The sequence below is a fragment of the Salvia hispanica genome, chromosome 6 (genome assembly GCF_029641045.1).
Source record: "Salvia hispanica isolate PSC_SH4W2 chromosome 6, Shi_PSC_v1, whole genome shotgun sequence".
Taxonomy (NCBI): Eukaryota; Viridiplantae; Streptophyta; class Magnoliopsida; order Lamiales; family Lamiaceae; genus Salvia; species Salvia hispanica.
In genome coordinates, this window is record NC_142697.1 from 21639544 (window position 1) to 21662726 (window position 23183).

Genomic DNA, 23183 nt, shown 5'->3' on the forward strand with positions numbered 1-23183 from the left:
ATGGAGGAGATGAGAAGGGAAAGAGAGGAGGAAAGGAGAAGAGAGGCACCGGTTAGAAATGCATTTGGGAACGTTAATATCCCAATGCCACCCATTGATCCAAGAGTAAATGCCAACAATTTTGAGTTGAAGACGGCATTGATCCAATTTGTGGAGCAACGTGTTTTCTCGGGAAGGCCCACGGAGGATCCTAATATGCACTTAGCCAAATTCTTGGAGATTGCCAACACTACCAAGCTTAATGGGGTTCCCGAAGATACAATCAAGCTTAGGCTATTCCCATTCTCATTGACGGGATATGCTAGAGATTGGTTTGATAACCTTGAGCCGGGGTCGGTTATAAGTTGGGACGACTTAGCCAAAAAGTTCTTGGAGAGGTTCTTCCCTCTTAGCTCTACTCTCAACCTACAAGCGGAGATCTCCCACTTTAAAATGAAGAGCCAAGAGTCTATGTTCGAAGCATGGGAGAGATTCAATGCTTTGTTGAAGAAGTGTCCTAACCATGGGTTGTCTCCGGGCCATCAAGTGAGCCTTTTCTATAATGGATGCTCGGAATTTATCAAAAGTCAACTAGACTTTGGTTCGGGAGGATCATTCTTGGACAAAGGGGTTGATGAGTGCAAGAAGATGCTTCAAAGGCTTGCATACACTAGCAAGAGTTGGAGCTCGGGTCGAGATGGCTCTATGCCGGTAGCTTCGGTTGTTGATTCGGATGCATTCAATCTCCTCAACCAACAAATGATGATTCTCAATCAAAAGGTGGATAGCATAAGTTTGGGGATGGCACCCAATGTAGAGCCTCAACCTACCGTAGAGGATGTTAATTATGTGCATCAAGGAAGAAATCAAAGGAACTTCTACAATTATCGCCCCAACAATGGGGGTGGTAATTATCGTCCATCCTTCAATACACATCCAAATCTTTCGTATGGGAATCCGAATAATGCTATTCAACCAAGTGATGTTACCAATGAGCTTCTAAAAGCTTTGATGGAGAAGACCGATGGGATTATGGAACACTCTACCAAGAGGATTGATAAAGTTGAGACGGCGGTGGTAGAAGTTGCTACAAGAATGGGGGCCTTGGAGCACCAAATGAGTCAAATTGCTCAAACTGTGGGTCAAATTCATCAACCGGGGCAATTTCCAAGCAACACTATTCCTAACCCAAAAGAGTGCAAGGCAATTAATTTGAGGAGTGGAACAAGCTATGAGGGTCCCTCTATGCCCGAAAAGGAAGCTATTGTTCAACCTGAAGAAGAAGAGGAAATAGAGATGGAAACACCACCGGAGATCTCGCCTAAGGTTCAACCCGAGATAATTGTTCCTCCCAAACCCATGGAAGTTAAGCTTCCCTTTCCTCAAATGATACAAAAGAAGAAGAAGGATGAACAATTTTCAAGATTTTTGGATATCTTTAGGAAAGTTCAAATCAACATCCCTCTTGTTGAAGCACTTCAACAAATGCCGAGCTATGCAAAGTTCCTCAAGGATGTTGTCTCACAAAAGAGGAAATGGGGGCAATATGAGACGGTCAACTTAACGGAGAGTTGTAGTGCAATTATTCAAAAGAAGTTACCGGCCAAGAAGTCGGATCCGGGGAGCTTTACTATTGAGTGCACTATTGGAAATTGCTTTGTGGAGAATGCCTTGTGCGATCTAGGTGCTAGCATCAATCTTATGCCATTGTCCTTCTTCAACAAGTTGAATATTGGCAAGTTGAAGTCCACTAGCATTACTTTACAAATGGCCGATAGGTCTATATCATACCCCTCGGGCATAGTTGAAGATATTTTGGTGAGGGTGAATGACTTCATATTCCCCGTTGACTTTGTGGTGTTGGATATGGAAGAGGATAGAGTTGTACCTCTTATATTGGGGAGACCATTCCTTGCTACCGGGAAGGCCATGATAGATGTTTCAAAGGGAGAACTTACACTCCGCCTTAATGATGAGAGTGTGACATTTTCGATCTATGAGGCCTTGAAGAGGCATGATGTGGAACCAGGAGGAAGTCTTCAACATTGCAATGTTGTGACCGTGATGTATGAGTGTGTTGGAAGAGTGACACCGGCCTCTTACTTGGATGATCAATTGGAGAGATGCATTTCTCACTCTATTTATTCTTCTCACTCTCTTGATATTTTAGATGTTAACCTTGAGTTGTTGGAATTTGTAGGTGCTTTGGACTCGGCTAAAGAGATTCCTAGATCACGTCGTCCACAATTTCTACCTCTTAGGGATGAAAGTGAAGATAGCAAGGAAGAAGTAGAAAGCAAGAAGATTGAGTTGAAGCCACTACCATCACACTTGCAATATGCCTTCCTTGGAGAGAATGATACCTTTCCGGTAATTGTATCATCTTCCCTCTCTAGTTCCGAGTTAGATAAGTTGTTGAGAGTTCTTAGAAAGCACAAGAGTGCTATTGGGTGGTCCATATCGGACATTAAAGGAATAAGCCCAACCATTTGCATGCATAGGATTCACTTAGAAGAGGGGTACAAGCCTAAGGTACAAAACCAAAGGCGATTAAATCCTATTATGCAAGATGTTGTTAGAAAAGAAGTGTTGAAATGGTTAGATGCCGGGATCATTTATGCTATATCCGATAGTGAGTGGGTGAGTCCTACTCAAGTGGTAGCCAAAAAGGGGGGTACTACCGTGGTAAAAGGGAAAAATGATGAGTTGATAGCAACTAGAGTGGTGTCCGGATGGAGAGTTTGCATTGACTATCGTACTTTAAATTCGGCTACTAGGAAAGACCATTTTCCCCTCCCTTTTATTGATCGAATGTTGGATAGGCTAGCCGGACATGAGTATTATTGTTTTCTTGATGGATACTCGGGTTATAACCAAATTTTGATAGCCCCCGAGGATCAACATAAGTCCGCTTTTGTGTGTCCCTACGGTGTGTATGCATATAGAAGAATGTCTTTTGGGCTTTGTAATGCCCCGGCTACTTTTCAAAGATGCATGATGTCTATTTTTCATGATATGGTTGAGGACATTATGGAGGTTTTTATGGATGACTTCTCTGTTTTTGGCATGACATATGATATGTGCTTGGATAATCTAACCAAGGTTTTGCAGAGATGTGAGGAGACCAATCTAGTTCTCAATTGGGAGAAGTGCCATTTTATGGTTAGAGATGGGATCGTGTTAGGGCACAAAATTTCATCCGAGGGACTTGAAGTGGATAGAGCCAAGATAGCGGCCATTGAGCAATTGCCACCTCCTTCTAGTGAGAAGGCCGTGAGGAGCTTCCTAGGCCATGCGGGGTTCTATAGGCGTTTCATCAAAGATTTTTCACATATTGCTAGACCTCTTTGTCATTTACTAGCTAAAGATGTAAAATTTGATTTCACTCTTGAATGTGTGCAGGCGTTTGAGAAGCTCAAAGCGGCATTGGTGAGCGCTCCAATATTGATCTTTCCCGATTGGTCACAACCCTTTGAGATCATGTGTGATGCAAGTGATGTAGCGGTAGGCTCGGCTTTGGGGCAAAAGAGAGACAAGTTATTCCGGGTGATATACTATGCTAGTAGAACATTGGACTCGGCTCAAGTTAACTACACCACTACCGAGAAGGAAATGCTTGCGGTGGTCTACTCATTTGACAAGTTCCGCCCTTATCTCATTGGGGCCAAGACTATTGTCTTCACCGACCATGCCGCCATCCGTCATCTTTTTGCAAAACAAGATGCGAAACCAAGACTTATAAGATGGATCTTGCTTCTTCAAGAATTTGATTTTGAGATCCGAGATAGAAAAGGGTGTGAGAACGTAGTGGCGGATCATCTATCAAGATTGGAACATTCTAGTGAAGAAGAGAAGTTGAAATTGGTCATAAATGAAGAATTCCCGGATGAACACTTGTTCTATGTGGCTCAAGGCAAGGTGGCATGGTATGCTAACATAGTGAATTATCTTGTTGCTAAGGTAGTTCCGGATGGGCTCACGGATTATGCAAAGAAGAAGTTCTTCCATGATGTGAAGTTCTATTTTTGGGATGAGCCTTGTCTCTTTAGAAGATGTGCCGACATGGTAATTAGAAGATGTGCTCCTCAAGAGGAATGGGAATCCATTATTATGCATTGTCACTCCGCACCAAGTGGGGGACATTTTGGAGCAAACCGAACCGCGATGAAGGTGCTTCAAAGCGGCCTTTATTGGCCAAGTATCTATGGAGATTGCCAAAAGTTCGTGATGCAATGCAATGAGTGCCAAAGGACCGGGGGGGTGTCAAAGAAGAAAGAAATGCCTATGACCCCTATTGTGGAAGTTGAGTTGTTTGATGTTTGGGGGATCGATTTCATGGGCCCCTTTCCATCATCATGTGGCTATCAATATATTCTCTTGGCGGTGGACTATGTGTCTAGATGGGTAGAGGCTATTCCTACCCACACCAATGATTCTAAGGTTGTGATTAAGTTTGTCCAAAAGAATATCTTCACAAGATTTGGCACCCCACGAGCCCTAATTAGTGATGGAGGTTCCCATTTCAATAATCGATGGTTGGCAAGTGTGCTTACTAGATATGGAGTGAAGCATAGAGTAACAACACCCTACCACCCTCAAGCTAATGGTCAAACCGAGTTAGCCAACCGGGAGGTGAAGCAAGTCCTAGAGAAGACGGTGAACACAAATCGAAGGGATTGGCCACTTAAACTTGCTGATGCATTGTGCGCATATAGGACGGCTTATAAGACACCCATTGGGATGTCGCCATATCAATTGGTATTTGGAAAGTCGTGCCACCTTCCGGTAGAGATGGAGCATCGCTCATATTGGGGTGTGAAGAAATTGAACTTGGATTTCTTGAAGGCCGGAAAGGAAAGAATGCTTCACCTCAATTTGCTAGAAGAATTTAGGAATGAGGCTTATGTCAATTCCTCTATTTACAAGGCAAGGTTGAAGACCTATCACGACAAGATGATTGAAAAGAGAGAGTTCTCCCCGGGGGATGCGGTACTACTCTACAATCATAGATTGAGGTTCTTCCCGGGCAAGCTCAAGTCTAAATGGTCGGGGCCATTCACTATAAAAAATGTGATGACCAATGGAACAATGGAGCTTATTGGGGCCGATGGAAGTACTTTTATGGCGAATGGCCACAACATTAAAAGGTTCTACACAAAGGAGCAACAAGATGAGGTCTTCGTCGTGACCTTAACCGAATGATGAAAGCTTGAAGACCGTCGGGCAAACGACGTTAAACAATTGCGCTATGGGGGAGGCAACCCCTAGTAGGTACAATTTTATTTTGTGTCAATGTGTTTTTCTCTCATTTTTCTTGGGTTTGTTTTTGTTTTAAAGTGTTGGAACAGGAAAATGGAAACGAAAGAGTGAAAATTGGAAGGAACGAAAAAACAGGGTTCAAGTCCAGAGAGAAAACCCGACCGGGTGTTTTCCATTTTCTGGAAAACCCGGTCGGGTTTTTAGGATAAGCCAGCGGGAGTCCAGAGAGAAAACCCGATCGGGTGTTTTCCATTTCTCGGAAAACCCGGTCGGGTGTTTTGGTGAAGATCGTGTTCCAGGAAGAAAACCCGACCGGGTGTTTCTAATTTCCGAATCACCCGGTCGGGTGTTTTGCTCGCATATATATAGCTGGAGAAAGAGAAAACCCGGCAGAATCACCCGACGCGAACCCTAGCTCCCCAAATTTCGAATTTCGGTGAATTCCTCTCAATGTCTCCCTTCTAATCTCACTTCTACACTCTAATATCTCTTCTACTTCATCTTTTACACATTTTAAACCATTTAAGTGGTGGAATTTTGTGAGAACAAGGCAAGAAGCTAATTTTCGAGTTCTACTTGAATTAAGCCCTAAAGGTATGAATTTCTCCCTCTATTCTTCTCTACCCATGTATCATTGTTGAATATTGAGTGATTTATGGAAGATTATGATGATTTTGGTGCATAATTGTGGGTTTTAGAGGATTAAGAGTGGATTTGTTGTAGAATTGCTAGAATGGGTGAGAATTTAGAACTTGTTTGCATAATGTGAAGTTGAATGTGTTGATGTGTTGCTTTATTGGACATTGTTGATCATTTGTTTCATGTTGATGAAGAGTTGTGATGGTAGAAGGATAAGACAATGAATGGATGGTGTAGTTGTGAGTGATATTGGTTTGAATTGTTAACAATTGTGATTGATTGGTTTTAGGGGAGAATTTGGCTACAAGCATGAGGATTGATGATGATTTTTGTGATATGATGAAGTAAAATTTTTGAGCTTTGCATGTTAGAACAAGAATAGAATGAATTTGTGCATCTCTTGAGCTTAAAGTGTAATTTATGCTTAGTTTCTTTTGTCATATACTTTGATTGTTGATATATAAGCAATTATTTGGAGGTGATGCCTATTCTTGTGTTTTTAAATGTTTAGTTTGATGATAGAGAGTAGAGAAAAGTACTCCATGGTGTTAACTTGTGTATGTTAGCCTTTGAGCTAAGTTTGGGGGAGTACTTTTACTTTGATGGGTTGATAGATTCTTCTAGGTTTTGATTACATTGCAATTTAATACTTGGCATTTGTAGGTACAATGTTCCTTTCAGCGTCAGCATGTTCGGTCGCCCTAAGAACTGCAGAAGAGCGGACTAAATGGAAGGTTTTGGCCCGACAGGATTACAGGGTTGCGAGACAACCTTGCCGGGCACTTTTGCACAATTTGGGCCTCCTTCAATGCTTTGATGAACTATGTAACGTGGGGGAACTCAACGGAATCTTCACAAGGGAGATTGTTTCCTACCATCGTCTCACTCTCGAGTTTTTAACCACATTGGTGGTACAGATGCGAGGAAGGAATATTGTGGCCATAAGGTTCCGACTAAGGAACAATGAATATGAGCTATCAATGCAAGAGCTTAAGGAGATTTATGGGATCACTACGGATGAGTATGACATGCCGATGGAGTTCAAGAACAGTAGATTCTGGAACGACATCACTCTTGAGACAGAGGGGTTCAAGGCTGCCCGGGCCAAGAGCTCCATGATCCGTAATCCAGTTCTCCGGATGATTCAGAAGGCCTGCAATAATCACCCTTTTGCACGTACCGAAACAGGGAGTGTACAAAAAGATGAGCTGTTTTTGTTATGGTGCCTTGTACACAAAAGGCCAATGAATATGGCCCACTATATTGTGAAGAACTTAGAGCGAGCATCGAGGAGGAGTACAGGGACTATATGTTGCGGTGCTGTGGTAGGCGCAATTGCGCGCCACTTGGAGGTGGACATGAGGGGATTTGAGCATGATATAGGATCTACGGTTATGGATATTGAAATACTCCGGAGATCACATGATCTTGGAGTAGATGGAGGCCAGGCCTTTTTCTTGCAGAGGTTGAAGGATCACTTTCCTCTCCCGGACCCCATCAACACGTACATCAATGGCGCTGTAGAGAAGAGGAACTGGAAGATGAATTCCCCAATCCACCAAGCTATCGCATCCCGATATCCAAATAAAAGATTTGAAGAGGTTGATCCGGATGAGTATGAGGAGCTTGATCACGTGGAATTTCCTGAGGCTCCCGAGGTCCCTGAGCATTTGATGATAGGGCATGCGAACGAAGATGAAGAGGAGGTTCATGAGGAACCCGATGCAGAGATGCCGCCATATGGTGATGATGGAGCCGGGACAAGCGCTCAGAGGACAAGAAGCCGCCAAGAGAGAGAAGAAGAGGACTACAGCTCGATCAACGAGAGGATGGCACGTATGGAGCTTCGGCAGGAAGAACAGTGGGCCCGGAACGATGCACGGCTGACTGAGTATGAGGCGAGGTGGAACCAGTTCGAAACTCAGAATGACGCGCGATGGAACCGGTATGAGGAGAACTGGAGTCAATTTACCGAGTTCAACACTGCACAATGGGCCAACCTCAATGCTCGGTTCGATGAATTTCGCGGCCCTTGGCAGTATCCACCTCCGCCTCCACAGTGAAGGTCCACAGGAGATCCACTCTCTTTCAAACTTATCCTAGCTTTGCTTGGAATAAGTTTGGGGGGGTGTCTAGTGGATTCCCTCTTCTATCTCTATCTCTCTATATTTGATGATACCCCGTTTGATGCTATTTGATGATGATATGTGGGCATGTAATCTTAACTCATGATATTCTTGATTGTGGATTTTGGGGAGTGTTTCCTTGTTTCTTTGTTCCAATTATTTTTGTGTTTTTGTTTCTTTTTAGGAATGTTTTTCTTGTTTTCTTAGTGTGTTTAATAATTTCCCTTGGGTAGAATGATAGTAGGGTGAGAGAAAGTGATGTTTGAACGAGTGTGAGGATTTGTTGGAGGAGTTGCCAATGATGATTTTGTGCAAAAATTTTTGAAAATCTTGTTGATATGGCTAAGTAACATGTAATTTTCATTTCAAATTGCCTAAAGTGAATTGCATGGTGCCTTGTCTTTTGCCAAAATGACCTTGTGAGAATTAAGCCTATACTATCACTAAATGTGTGTTTTATCTCAAACATGTCATTTGTTTCTAGAACTTGCTCGCGATCTCCTTGAGTCTACATAGTGGCTATAGAGATAAGGGAGGATGTTAGGCCATTTTTATTAGCCAAATCCTAGTTTCACCCACTATGTTATTAATCCTTGTTAGCCCACTTTGAGCCTATAAACCTTTTCTTTGACAAACCGAGGGGTTGGAATTGCCATATGGTACTTTTGAAAAATCAAAGAGAAATGTGGAAGTGGTGTTGGCAAATGAAAAACAAGTTTGTTGAGTTAGAAAAAAAAAACAAAAAAAAAAAGAGAGAGAAAAAGAAGGGAAAGAAAAGAAAAGAAAAGAAAAATGAAAGAGAAAAATGGTGAATAATTGACATTGGGTGAAAAAGGATGCCTTGAAAGTTGAAAAAGAAGCATTGAACAAAAGTGGAATGTTGGTAGATGAGAAGAGTCTAGGCAAAGCCTAGTACTAGCTAAGATTGGGGAAGAAAGTTGGTGAAGTTGAATATGTCATATCTTGGGGATTAAAGTCACTTTAGCCAAAAATTACCTCACCTATCCAAAGAGCCTACATTACAACCTATAGAAAAGACCTTTCGGACCTTAGATCTTTAATCACACCGTAGTAGAGGAGAGTGTAGATTTCGAGCAAGCATATGGTAAACTATGCATGATTTGATGATTTGAGAGTTATGTCATGAGCCATACACTTTGAGAGTGAGTGAAATTTCTAAAATGCACATTGCATTTTCTCCTAGTGAGGGCAAATTGGCAAGGTTGAGTACATGATAGTAGCTTGAAGCAATACCTTATAATGTTATACTCGTCTACGAGGCCATTGATACTTGTTGAATACTTTATTTCTACTGAGGCAATGATGACACTCCAACATCCTTACATGAGTTTGTCTTCTTATTTTCTTCTTCTTGTTTAGGGACAAACAAGTGTTTAAGTTTGGGGGAGTTGACAAACTCATATTTTAGTCTTGTTTTATGGGTGATTAAAGAGTGCTTTTGATGGTTTAAGATGTTAAATACAAGTTTTTTCACCCCATATACACTAATTAGGTGAGTTGATGGGTTTGTCGTAGTTTTGTGATGAAAACAGGTTGAAACGAGCCGAAGCTGAAATTCGAGGAGTTCTCCAGAAGGAAAACCCGACCGGGTGTTTTCCATTTCTCGGAAAACCCGGTCGGGTGTTTTGAAGTAGCCACTCCAGGAGGAAAACCCGACCGGGTGTTTTCCATTTCTCGGAAAACCCGGTCGGGTGTTTTGCAAAAAACGGGCTTCGGGAAGAAAACCCGGTCGGGTGTTTTATCACCTACAAATCACCCGACCGGGTGTTTGCTAATTTGTCCTGATTTTCACTCCGAGTATAAAAGGGTTTCTAACTGAATTTAGAACCCTAACCTTCCCCACGACAAATTGAGAGAAAAAATCGAGAGATACAAGTCATTGAAGGCAAGGAGACTTCCATCTTCAAGAGATTGAAGAAGAAAGATCCTCCCCAACATCAAGTCTACATTAGGGAGTTCTATTACCTTTTCTTACTATGTTTTCCTTTGAAGTTTTTGTATTTTCCTTTGTTTTAGCTTCCATCATGAGTAGCTAAATTCTTATTTAGGGATATTGGTGAAGTTTGTATGGAATTCATGGGCTAAATCTTGATTTGTGCTTATCTATGTCTTATGTGGTGGTTTTGTTGGTTGTTGTGCTTTTTCATTATCCAATTGATTAGCTACCAGTTTGATATGTCTTATTCTAATTATTGTCGTTGAAAGATGCTTAATTAGATAGTTAAATGACCAACAACTCCGTGCGTTGTATGTGCTCGAGAGAGACATAGCTAGAGAGAGGGCTTGGGTCCGTAGGTTGTAGGAGTTGGTTTCGAAGTGTAGGGAGGAGACTCCGACATTAGAGGCCGATCAACGCGTTAGGTGCACCCGAGAGGGGGTCTAACCAATTAACCCGACCTTCCTAGCCACACATAGGACTTTTTAGATGAGCATGATCCCTAGGTGAACACCCGTGATCCATACCAACGGATCCATATCCCTATCTTCCCAATTTGAGTGAAAACTACCCTTTTACTTGCTCTATTTTCTATTTTGTTCTTACTTGCGTACTTGTTCTTTGATCTTAGTGTAGAAAAACCAAAAAACCCCTTTTATTAGTCTAGATAGTGTTCGAAATTGCATCGTAGTACTCAAGCCGGCATTTAGTCTTCGAGGATCGATAATTTTAACTTGCCACGTGCTACATACCCCATACACTTGTGGGTGACATATTGATTGCAAATTTAGCATGAGTCAAGAGTGTGGCAGAGAAAATGAATCGCCCATGATATTAAATTCCGGATTTTTAGCATTAGCGGTTTCAACAAATGCCACGCCTACCGAATTTGCCCTTAATGTACTGAAAACCTAATATAATGTACCGAATGTCATTAAATCAGGGCCATTAAATTACTACATCCGACGGATTGAATTAGTGCTATGTTTAAACACTTATAGGTCATTAGGACCTAAATGCGCCTCTATAGCTGTATTAAGGACATATTTCACAAAATTGCTTTACCAATATGGCAATATATGATTGCTAATAATGCTATGCAGAATACTAGAATTGCACACAATAAGTATGAGAGCATACAAACAAACAACTGAAGTGAAGAATTCCAAGTAAGAAATCAAGCTAGAAAACAGTCTTCACGAAAGGTTTATACTAGAATTGATTTATTACCAATATCAGATTGTTTCTGGGCAAATCTCAAAACGAAAAAAATATGATTCATAATACCATTATACAGAATACAAGTTTAGCTAGCTAGAATTGTACACAAAAGTATTAAGAGCAGATAAACAAAACATGTAAAGTGAAGAATTTTATTTATGTTTACACTGGAATTGGTGGGGTGCGCCAGGCCCATGCAATAGTGCAACGCAAAGGCGACGCGCAAAAGCCCAGATAGCAAGCTATCTTAATGGACTTTCCCCCTCAAAAAATAAATTTAATATCGTGTGAGCCGATGGCCCACATATCAGATATTAAACTGATAAGAACAGATACTACACTTGATCTTAGCCAAAAGGCCGAGAAAGGTATGAGTCTTTAAGCCCATGGCCTTGTTGTTTTATAATCCTCTTCATCTGTAAAACTATAGTAACTTATTCAATGTGGGATTATCCCAACAAACTCAAAACTCCATCTTCACGGTTCCCTTTTCTCTATTTATTTGTTTTATTTATTTGCTCTGCTTTATCGTGCCATTATTTTGAGAAAGCTCACAAACAAAACACGATCAAGCATAACCCTTGGGATTTCTTTTATCTGCTTCACAAGTCCTTTTGTTCTAGAAGTTCATGGTTTGTACAGTCTTCTTGCTTGCAACCAAGTTTCCCTGTTAATGTAATAGTACTATTCACTTGTCTCAGTTTGACTAAAGCAAAATCAAATCTAATGATGAGATGCAGAAGGAAGAGCTTTCGAACGAGTTCACGGACCAGTATATACTACACAACATGTGGCAATTGGATGTTATAAGTGATGAAATTGAAGGTTGAAATGCAAATTTTAGAGTGACTTTGGTTAGGACTGACGGATAAATAAAATGTTCCAGTAGGCGCTGGGCTGCCAGCTGTTTCGGAAATCATCTAGCCGCGATTAATCTTTCTCTGTTGATGTATTCGATTTTCTTCTTCTAAGACACATCTCTACAAAATGTTTCTTGAAATTAACATTACTTATCTTGGATGAATATGAATGAAGGACATGGTATAACTAAGTGAGCTGTATTTTTGAATATAGGAGTGCAATTTAAGGTGAGAAACGCCAAAAATAGGATCATTTTCAGAGTTGCTTTCTCTAAAAAATAATGACTGGACATGCGGAGACTTGGGCTTCTTTCTATACTGTCCATCTGTATGGAGGAAACATCGCTGACTTGGCATTTGGATTTATCATTTATTTCGAATTCCACCTAAATATTTAGTTTTATAAGTATTTACTTTTTATAGCCGCATATATATCATTTGTATGACAATGAAATTTCAATTAATCAAATGAGCTCTGCATATACCCCATACTCCATAGTGAGCTTTTTATGTATCGACGGTTGTCGTTTAATTGTTTCTGTGTATAAATTAGATGCAGGCACAGCTGTTCTTGTAGTGTGGTCGACAAGTTTATTGGTTCTAAATATCAAATGCAACTTTCTGTAAATGATAATTGTGATTCAATAACTTGAGCTTTTGCAGTGATTTTTCAGATTTAATATGAAATATGGGAGTTGGGAGAAAAAATTAGTATTTTATGACTGAGTGGACTGAATAAAATGTCCGTTAATCTTTGTTAGAAAGGACTACGGTTACTGATGTTGAGTAACAGCAAATCAGTGTGAGAAATAATTATTTGACCTTGAAAAAAAACCTAAAATCCTACTACTACTTTCTAGTAGAAAAAAGTACTCTTCTATATGCCAAAAGTTTGCAGTATTACTATGACACAAATTTTAATAGAGCGTAAGGTATATATGTTATTAGAGAAAGTGTAACTTTGAAAAGCAAATAGTGAGTTAAAATATTTGGATCATGGGTAAATTGTTATTTTTAGGATAAATTATGGAGCAATGTTCAAAAGTGACAATTTAACACACTTTGTAGACACCAAATAAAGAAATTGTTGCACATTTTTTTGGACGAGGGTTTTCCATGCTGAGAGATAATCAAATGATTTAGTTGACATAAAAAAATCAATGACTGTTATATTCATTCTCTCAAAAAAATATGAAAATTTCCAGGACTGTTTAAACTGATGCTACTACAAACCAACAAAATGAGTTAAATGCCTCACACCAACTTCAACATTTTGATTAAAAATTACAACATCCTCCTCCGTTAAACTGGCATATTCCATTATCCTTTCTATTCTTAGCATTGCGTCATTTATAAAAAAAATAACAGTAATGTTTATTTACGTTGTATAATTAGTCAATACTTTAATCGATCAATATTTATATCGGAAATTTATTTTCTACGCTGCTCCATCATGTGTTGGAAGATGACGCAAATAAAGTTCCACATCAAACTAAACTAATGACTTAATTTAATTTACTTAAAAATAAAAAGTACATAATTAATTAGCTTATATAGAATCTTGTAGTTATCATATAATAACGCTCATTAAAATCAGAATCTGTCAAGCAACTTTCACATATAGTCAGCAGTAGCATTAATTAATTAATTATTAGTATTATAAAATCAAACTCAATCAGTTAATAACTTGATATTAGCAGTTATTTTCACATACCTTAATTCTCCAAAAGAGTTAGGTTGCACTCATTCATGATTCACCCATCAACTTTCCAAATAATTTAAATGGAGATAAGTCTTTTTTTTGTCCCTTTTGGGCCCAAAATATGGGTCCCCTTAACGACAAAACAATTCCATAATTACACACAATGAGCCAATGCACTAAAAGACCAACCCACTAACAATTATTTTTCCTTTTTTTCATTTGTTTCCACGTTTTATGTTATGTAATTTGTTGAGTTCTCTAACAGGGAAAACAGCAAATTAATTTTATTCAACTTCTAGAAATGCCCACATGTCAACAACATGAGAGTTCATAGCCAAATTAGAGTGTGATAAAGAAGTTTTTTGTGAAGAATGATTGGCTGCCAACACTTGTAAGTGGGGATGAGAAAAGTGATCCGTTTATTGGGTCACAACTTAGGAAAAAATGCGACTCCATTCATTTCATAGTTCATGATTTTTGTCCCAAATGACAAGTTGGGTTTTTTGTCATCAATTATCAAAAATAAGAGACATTGAAAGTTGAAACCAAGGTTGATAAATTTTTTTGACATCTTCTCTTTCTTGTCTTGTTATTTGTGTTGGAATTGGTATATCATTAAACCAATGTAGTGAGCAAAAGGATCAAGGCACATAGAGTTTTTCATATTTGAACAAGTGTTGTGAATTGATGAAGGTAGTAGTTGATGGGCATTGAATAGTGATCTAGGTGGTTAATTTGTTGCATCTGCATTTTTCAATTTTTCATGTTTCTCAAATTTAATCATTTTGAGTGGGCATTCATTCATATCTAGCCAACCAACGTAACGCGGAAGTGGAACGATTCCATTTTAATTTATTGAAATGTCATAATCAAGAATAGAGTCATATGAAGAGAACTTGCCACGTGTTGTTCTTGCCATTTCTACAGTCCAAAATTTGATTGCTTGAAGAGACAAAGTGCGACACGTGTCGTGAGTTTTAATTAATATCTTTGAGACTTCCCTCACCATTTTCCAATTTTTTCCATTTTTGTAAGAAATTTTTGTATACGTGTATATACATTTTAATCTATTGAATACTATGTGATATAGCATATATGACTCCCATTATATATAATTATAATTAAGAATATCAAATTATACTTAAAACTTTAATCAAGCTTAACGAACTATTAATTGCGTGTTTATCTATTTATTTTGGTGAAAATTTCAAATTTTTTAAGAACACAAAGCGAAAGTCTTTATATAGTTTATACCCAGCTGTATTAGAAGAGTTCATGAAATTCAGTCTACTTCTCTTATTTTTGTCCTATCCATATTCCGGCAACATATTTGTTCTATTAATTGACCATGCAAATATTATTTCGCCAACGTTCATTTAAATCACTTGATTAGTGGAAGCCACAAGTCAAATCCTCATTATTGATACCGTAGGAGGTAATCAGTTAGATGAATGAACCAATTAATGGTCACTTATTCAAGGAAATAAAAATAAATTGTGTGTTTATACTAATAGTAATTATTTTTTCCCATGGTTAGTGTTGAGATTCCCGAGTAGTCAAATGCCAATACCCTAATCTAATTGTGATTTTATTTGATGTTCATATAAATTTGAAACTCTGAATATTTGTAATTAAATTGTTGAACTACAAATCAATCGAGATTTTCAAGAGCCCTTTATTTATGCCCATATTTGGTTGTATGACTTGTATCCTTCTTTAATCATCCCCCGGCAAATTGTACATGACTACAATTAAATATTCACAATATAAATTAAAGTTTTACAAAAAAAAAAAAAAACAGAATTACACATAATTACGTTATAAATATTACGTTAGAAGTATCACCAAACTAGCAAAAAGTATCCCAAAATTGAATTTGTGATTCTCGGAAGAATTCTTGCTAGTGGTAATTGTGCGTATGATCATACAAATTTATAAAAAAAAGTCAGTAGTTCATATTTATTTGGCCTATTTTTCATAATTAAAAAAATAATTGGACCACATAGAATCATGGATAGATAAATTGATGTTGCCGATCTCTGTGGCCAATGAAAATAGAGGTTCTGTATGAGCAAGAAAAGAGAGAATTTTACATCATGCCGAGAATAGTATGGGTTCAAGCGTGAATCTTTTCCCATTAATCACGAAGATATTTTAATCAAATGAACCATTGATTAAAATGAAATGATGTTACGTATATATAATCACATAAAAGATTATTTTAATGCACGGCAGTAGTCATGGTACTACATTTCTTCTAATCTCAAATGTTTAGCTAATTGGAGTAACAAGTGCAATGATTATTTAGTGACAATGCCAAATTTTGTATTGCATGGAGAGTTCTTGCCAACCACCTCAGCGATTTATGTAATTAAGCGAAATCTTTCAAATGTAAGCAAATAACATCACAAATCAAATACAGGCGCACTTCACCAGACTAGTTCACTATTTTTCATAAATAAATCATATGTTTATTTAGAGAGAGAGAGATGAAGAAATGTTATGCTAAAATATGTAATGAGGCTGATGTCAAACATAACTTACCCCTTGACCAAGCCCAATAAAAATTGACCAATTTTAACTTTTATTTTATGCCAGTCACCACTTAGAGCAGCCATTATTTCAATCTATCGCTTTTTTATGTTGACATCTATCTATATAAAATAATATTTGGCGAGTGGTTTAGACTTTACACAAGAAAATTTACTTTGAGTATATACGGTGTTATTTATTTCCAAAAATAAATTAACAAAGTTATTTGCTAATTTCAAATAAAAGTATATAGACCTCTGAAAATAAATATATAAATCATCACCCCAAGATTTTTGATTTACTAATTCCGCTATCCTCAGCTATGAGGTAAAGCCGAACAACCGTCTAGATACATTCACTACTTCCAAATCAAGCCGAAATTTTACACTAATTAATTAGCTTAATAAGTCTCAGTCAGTAATTTGCTGGCTTCATCTGCAATTAAAAGAAAGTATAAGCAATGATTAAATAATCAATAATGGTGGAAAACAGTCGTTTCGACTAATTTGCATAGTATAGCCCATAATCCGATTATCGTAGCCTCTTTTTCTTTTGGTCATTTCTATAATTTAATAATCAATTTTTTCTTCATTATTTAAGCTGGATACTTTACCGAATTATTTCATCGTAGAACCATCAATCATAGTATATAAGTAAGCTATTCACATATTGAAGATTAAATAATAAGTACTCCACTATTCAGTATGTTTATACTAAGATCAAATTAAACTATATTTTAAATTACTTATAAGTTTATGTATTTATGTAAATACTGATTAATGAACTCTAAAATCTATGTAGAGCACTTGTGTACTTTTGCATAATTATTATATGAATCAATTAAGGGCATTTGCAATAGAGCGCTGATCGGCTGCTCGACCGATCGGGGCCTATTGCAGTCGATCGATGACTGTCGACCCAGTGCTAACATAATTCATTTTTTTCCACCTCTATACACACACACCTCTTCATTTTTTTCAATTGTATAATTTTTTTATATTTAACCAAATATGTTTGATTGTTTTTATATTTTTTGCCTTCAATTCATGTTTGTTATTTTATATATTTCATAAATACCAACAATTAAAATAAATTATAGAGATAATAACGTGGAAATTGAGATAGGCTGAGAATATGCTATATATGATAAAATGACGTTGCATGAAGAATTTGAAGATGAACTAAGGATGAAATGTCCACTACCGGCCTAAGCATTAGAAATGTGGTAAACAAGTGCAGTTAAATATCAGAGAAATGTCTGACTAAATAATTATTAAAAAAATATCAATAGGCCCCACAAATACAATTAGATCACGTTAATAAAATTAAATTAAAATTCTACTGCATATACATGACGCTTCGCGCCACCAAGGGGTTTAATAAATAAACAATTGCTTATAATTAGGTTTATTTCTGATTTCTTTTCCACCATTTATCAATATTTTTCTTAATTTAAGCAACGATGAAAAGTTGAAGGTGAGGAAAAATAATAACCCAAAGTATTCATATTGAGAAAATAAGCGATCATACTCAAAACATATGACAGAAATGTAAATTTACAAAACTAACTAATAATTATGGAAGTAAAAATATTTGGACTGATAAGGAATCAATTTTTTGTCTATAATGATATGTGCAACTTAGAGCTTTTAAAATGCAAGTATTCTCATTCCTTGGACAGTAAAATTTCATTTCGTGTCTATGATGATATGTACAATTTAGAGCTTTTAAAATGAAATGATTCTCGTTCCTTGTAGAGGAAAATCTCCTTGCAAAAAATCTAAAGTAAAGTATTATTGCTGTGGCACTATTATAAACAAAATTATTATCATTACTAAACAAGTACATAATTCAATTTCCATTATTACGAAAGGAGTATAAGCTAGTACTTTACTCAAATTTCTCTCTATATCCCAAAATTTAAGATTCTTTAGCACATAAAATATAACGAGCAACTATTATAAATGTGGAACTCTCATTCTACTAACTTTTTTAACTTATTTTTTTTTATATTTTTTAAAGTCCATGTCAAATCAAACTTGGACAATATTTTATGTACGGAGGGAGTACTATTTTTTGTCAATATGATTAAACGTACTAAAGTGAAAAATCAGAACAAAATATTGTTATATTAGTCGAAAAAAAAATCGATTTGAGCATTGAGCAAAGGAAAGTTTCTATGAACATTCGAATAAATCGTTTGTACACAACATCAATACTTACAATAACAATATTGCACTAAAAAAAGAATAACTATACAAAACTGACCTTCGTTCAACCATGACCTTTTATAATTAAAAACCATAACAAAACCAATTTACTAATACTCCCTATGTCCTGTTTTAAGAGTCTCGGTTGGGATTAATTAATAAAAAATATCTACAATGTAAGTAAAAACGTGTTAAAAGTGGATCTCAACATCCACTACAATATTTAATTATTACACACTCAAACACTTTCTTAAATATATGTGTCCGGGACTCCTAAAGCGAGATGGAGGGAGTATTAAGTACTTCTGATTCATCGTTTTAGAACAAAATTGAGTTAAACGCACAAATGACGATTTAAAATTGAATAAATGTGAAAAATGATTAGACAATAAAACTGAGTAAACCAATAATTTTGCAAATTACACTTCATACATCATCTTCATGTAACTAAAAAAAATGAGTAAATTTGACTTTATATAGATATTCTGATCCCCAAAATTTTTTACTATTACTGCTCTCTCTGTCCCTGAAAATTTATCACCTATATCTATTTCGGTTCGTCCCTAAAAATTTGTCACCTCTCACTTTTATCATTTTTGATAGTGGACCATATATTCTACTAACTCATTCATACCCACATTTTATTATAAAACTAATATATAAAAGTATGACACATATTCCACTAACTTTTTCAACTCACTTTCTATTATATTTCTTAAAACCCGTACCAGGTCGAATGGGGACGAATTTTGGGAGACTGATGGAATATAAAATATCATATTCACAAACAATAAAACAATTAATAGTAGTAATAACTTAAATAAGGGTAAGAGATATTTACAATTAACACCTCAAACAATGCAACAAAATAGATCCATATAAACAATTGTCCGTAGCTCAATAATTTGCATTAACTATTTTTAGTTTATTTGCTTTGTTACTTTGTTTAAACTTTTCAACTCTTTACAAATTTCTTTCCTCGATCGTAATGAGAGAGTCAAGCCAAAAAGAGGCCAAGACCCAAACAAAATCAGATTCCTCACTCTCTTTTCATCTCTTCTCTCTTCTGCTTGCTGCTTGTGATATATCCCACTGTTTGACACCTATAAAAAGACCTCGCCTCCATTAATAAAGCTATTCTCCTCCATCTGTAGTCTATACATACACTTCGATACACAGTCTCCCCTTCCCCCAATTTTTTCAGTGACAAATTCGAGAATGTATGCGGAAACTGGGCTCATGTTCCCATACTTCTCTCAAGAAGCTCAGCAGTTTGACGATTTTTGCTGCTCACAAAGGCCTAATTCTTCATTGGTAAATTATCTTATGCTTTTTTGATCATTTTTTGGGGGAAGGGTGTCAAAATATCTGAGGTTTCCACTCTTCATCTGCGTCTTAATGATCTTTTCCTCTTTTCACATTTTGTTCCATTTCCAAGATTTTTATACACCCTACCTACCTTTTCCTGCAAGATGTATTCTGCTGAAGTTTTTTTCTATTATTTTATTTTATGAATTGCTATTAGCTTGCTCATGTTAATTGGGGCATCTCCATACTTCTTTTACCTGAGTTTTTGATTACTGGTCATTTTCTCTTAAATGAAAGTTATCATGATGAATTTCGGTTTGACTGGCACAAATGTTGACTTATGTAAGAACTTAGAGAAAAATGGGCTCAAAGATTAGATTTTTCTTCTAATGTGCTTTTTCAATAGGCACCATTAATGGTTAGCACCTTGAGTTCTATTTATGGTGAAAAGGGAAATTATTGGAACATAGTATCACAATCATTACTTCCGTTTCTTTGAAAAGCCATTAATTAGGATATGAATTAATTTCCGACCTTTCTCATCTTTTCCAACTTCAGTAGAGTTCCTATTTTTGTGAAGGTCTTCGTTTTTGCCTTCTCCCCCTTCCATACCTTTGCTTTTCACACTTTTTTGTATGCTGGTTCAAGATAGAGAAGTGAAGTGAGTGAATAAGCCTTCAATTATTGGTGGTTACTCTTGAAGCTCTGTTTTACAATGGGATTTCTATGTCTGTTATAGTACATATTTGACATTTAGCTAAAATGATCTTGATCACCCTATTTTTCATGTGTTAGAGTGTTTAAACGCAGCTTAAATATCAGTAGCATCTTAGTTTGTGATTCAAGTGAATTATCACATAAGTTTCTGATGGAAAAGTTAGTCCTAGTTATGAGAAATTGCACCTGGAGATACTTATCGACACCTCAATCATTGATATTAGTTTTTACTTTTTACATAGGTAGGTGTCTGAAATCTAGTAGATGACGGTTTCTGGTGGCCGATAACTGTAATGGAGCGAGATGAATTATCCAGCGAAGTCACCTATTTGTCTAGCTAGTTTTTGGTAACTATGATAATATACTTGGTATTTCTTGTAAAATTTTAACAATCTTACCATGATTTCTACTATTTATTAATGTCGGCTTGGCCCCAACTATAGTGAATCTTTGTCTGTTGTGGGCTTCTTTGTTTGCTTTCATAGGTTGTACTGATGCATACTAACCATCATGTTTAGACAAAAACAGCTTATTTGCTAGATGTGTGCCTACAGCTCCACAGTTTTGGCAAACCACTAGCCATGACTCATGATTGGTCATTTTTTACTCTGCTACATGAGATATTTATATCAAATATTTTAGTTAAATTTGAGAATTTTTTCCCGAAATTCCTATGTAGGGCATAACAAGCAGCCTCATGCAAACATCCACCATATCAGATTACAACCTCGGGGGAGAAGGTGATCTCTTCAAGGCACCTGAACCAGTAATCGGAGAACCATTAATGGCTGTGGATCCGATGACAGCTGCTATCTCAATGATCTCCTGTGGAGAAGACGTGATCTCCCCCCAGTCGCTAACAGTATCTGATATCGAGTCGTCTATTGAGAGTGGACAGCTCATCAGTGAGGTTTTCTATGAATGTAGAAAGGATCTTTTGGCACAGCAAGGGAATGAGACGCCACTCTGTGATGCCCTGAGTATCAAGATTCCGTCTCTACAGATAGATGAAAATTTTGTTGTTGATGAGAAGCTGTTTGCGGAGGGCGCACTCCAGAAAAGCCTCAGCTCGAGTTGTCTAAGATCTGTGGACGGTGTGCATGAGGCTCCACTGAGGCCAAGATTTCTCGATTTTCCAGTTTTGGACTTTGGGGCTTTTAATGGGATGCGGAGAGCATTTAGCGAAGGAGACATCAAGGTAACCTCTTCTAGCAATCTTCATGCACATCTTGTTAGCACTCACTACCCTCTCATATTACATAGTGTATCATGAATCTTATATGCCATGTAATTTGGCTTCAGAATTGGATAATGTTGGTAACATACCTAAAATGTATCCTGAAACACCTCTATATTGAATTGGGCCGGTGAATGATTCGCATTTTACCTCTACTTGTGACTACCACACAAATTTATCGGTTGCACGACAATGTGTATGAACTGAGAAATGGTTAGATGTTTGTGGACTCTTGGACAGGATAGGGGTGGGTGTGATTGATACTGAGTTTTTATGGCAGAATCTTGATAACGATGGTAAAACAAGTCTGGAGCAGTCCTCGGTGGTGCAACCTCAGGTTATAAGCAGCTGCCGTTCTGAAGATCGCAGGGAAAAGCTCTCTAGATACTGGAACAAGAAGTCCAAGCGAAACTTTGGAAGAAAAATCAAGGTGAGACTTATATAATCTTTCTTCAATTCCCAAAGTATAATATTATCCATCCACTTCATATTAAATCTCACTCATATTCTGTCAAGAAACTGCATACTGAGGGAGCACAAGACTATAACTAATAACGCGTTTCTCTGCAGTATGCTTGTAGGAAAGCCTTGGCGGACAGCCAGCCTCGGATCCGCGGAAGATTTGCCAAGACGGATGAAATGGAAAGCCCAAAGATGCAGTAACTGTCTGTATTATTTATTGTGGACAAGGACAAGTAGAGGTGATCACCATGATAATCAACTCACCTCCCACCCTATCTTAACATCTCTCATAATGTCCATTGTGGCTAAACTAGCTGTGTATATACTGTTTTTTAATGCTACACCAATAATATGTATGACTTCATCAATCTGTAGCTACAATTTCGCTTTTATATTATAGATTGCTGGCTAGGAGGCTATGAGAGCGCTCTCTTCTTTTTTGGTTTTAATATTCGATTTGATTGTATATTAATCTGGTAATGTGGTTTGAGGTAGGGGTTTAAGTTTAATACACTAGGTTTAAATTTTGAACATGAATTTGGTTGAACCATTTTGTGAAGGAAGAAATGGGCTCCTTATTGGGCTGTTGGGCCACAATAAGGGAATCGTCAAACGTGTATCTTCCATGGACCAACACGTCGTCGTTTCGATCACCGTATATCCTCTGGCAGAACCGCCGCCAGATCTCAACAACAGGGATTTATTTGATTCTGATTTTCCAGCATCGCCGCAAGGAAAGCAAAATCCTTAGGGATCAATAAATGGCTAGCAAACTATGTCGAGCAATCTCGTCGGCGATCTCTAGATCTGAGTCCGCGAGCCGCAGAGCCATCGCCACGACGGCGCACCTCCTGCAAAATCAGCAACCAGCAACCGAAGAGTCGGCGATTTCCGATGACAAGGAAAACATCAACAGCCATATCGATGATGAGAGGAACTTCGACTCTAAAAAAGACGGAGAAGAAGATGACGGC

The 23183-nt window shown here is 37.4% G+C and overlaps 2 protein-coding genes, 2 non-coding genes and 1 pseudogene across 7 annotated transcripts; 3 read left to right on the plus strand and 2 right to left on the minus strand.

Annotated features, from left to right (window-relative positions):
• Positions 1-982, plus strand: LOC148923356 (uncharacterized; annotated as a pseudogene).
• On the minus strand, positions 403-509 carry LOC148923357 (small nucleolar RNA R71). The gene has a single exon (XR_016133084.1). It is a non-coding gene; the product is annotated as a small nucleolar RNA R71 (small nucleolar RNA).
• Positions 983-6565: 5583 nt separating the features above from the next.
• LOC148923358 (uncharacterized) lies at positions 6566-7940 on the plus strand. The gene has a single exon (XM_089060182.1). It carries the CDS (start codon positions 6795-6797, stop codon positions 7938-7940), a length of 1146 nt encoding a protein of 381 aa, XP_088916308.1. The 5' UTR covers positions 6566-6794.
• A 3417-nt stretch (positions 7941-11357) lies between these two features.
• Positions 11358-11553, minus strand: LOC125208741 (U2 spliceosomal RNA). The gene has a single exon (XR_007174220.1). It is a non-coding gene; the product is annotated as a U2 spliceosomal RNA (small nuclear RNA).
• Positions 11554-19462: 7909 nt separating this feature from the next.
• Positions 19463-22974, plus strand: LOC125203099 (uncharacterized). 4 transcript variants are annotated; one of them, XM_048101383.2, is made up of 5 exons: positions 19463-19799; positions 21190-21708; positions 22028-22177; positions 22318-22448; positions 22770-22974. In XM_048101383.2, exons 1-4 carry the CDS (start codon positions 19704-19706, stop codon positions 22408-22410), a joined length of 858 nt encoding a protein of 285 aa, XP_047957340.1. In that variant the 5' UTR covers positions 19463-19703; the 3' UTR covers positions 22411-22448; positions 22770-22974. The 4 variants fall into 4 exon arrangements, with proteins under 4 accessions (XP_047957340.1, XP_047957339.1, XP_088916479.1 ...); XM_048101382.2 differs by lacking the exon at positions 22770-22974 and having other exon boundaries at positions 19465-19799; positions 22318-22628; XM_089060353.1 differs by lacking the exons at positions 19463-19799; positions 22770-22974 and adding an exon at positions 19863-20454 and having other exon boundaries at positions 22318-22628.
• The last annotated feature ends 209 nt before the right edge of the window (positions 22975-23183 follow it).

Coding starts and splice junctions, on each gene's coding strand:
- LOC125203099 (XM_048101383.2), top strand. CDS start 19,704: ATGTATGCGGAAACTGGGCTCATGTTCCCATACTTCTCTCAAGAAGCT. Junction 19,800..21,189: donor AAAGGCCTAATTCTTCATTG/GTAAATTATCTT, acceptor ATTCCTATGTAG/GGCATAACAAGCAGCCTCAT. Junction 22,178..22,317: donor ACTTTGGAAGAAAAATCAAG/GTGAGACTTATA, acceptor GTTTCTCTGCAG/TATGCTTGTAGGAAAGCCTT.
- LOC148923358 (XM_089060182.1), top strand. CDS start 6,795: ATGCGAGGAAGGAATATTGTGGCCATAAGGTTCCGACTAAGGAACAAT.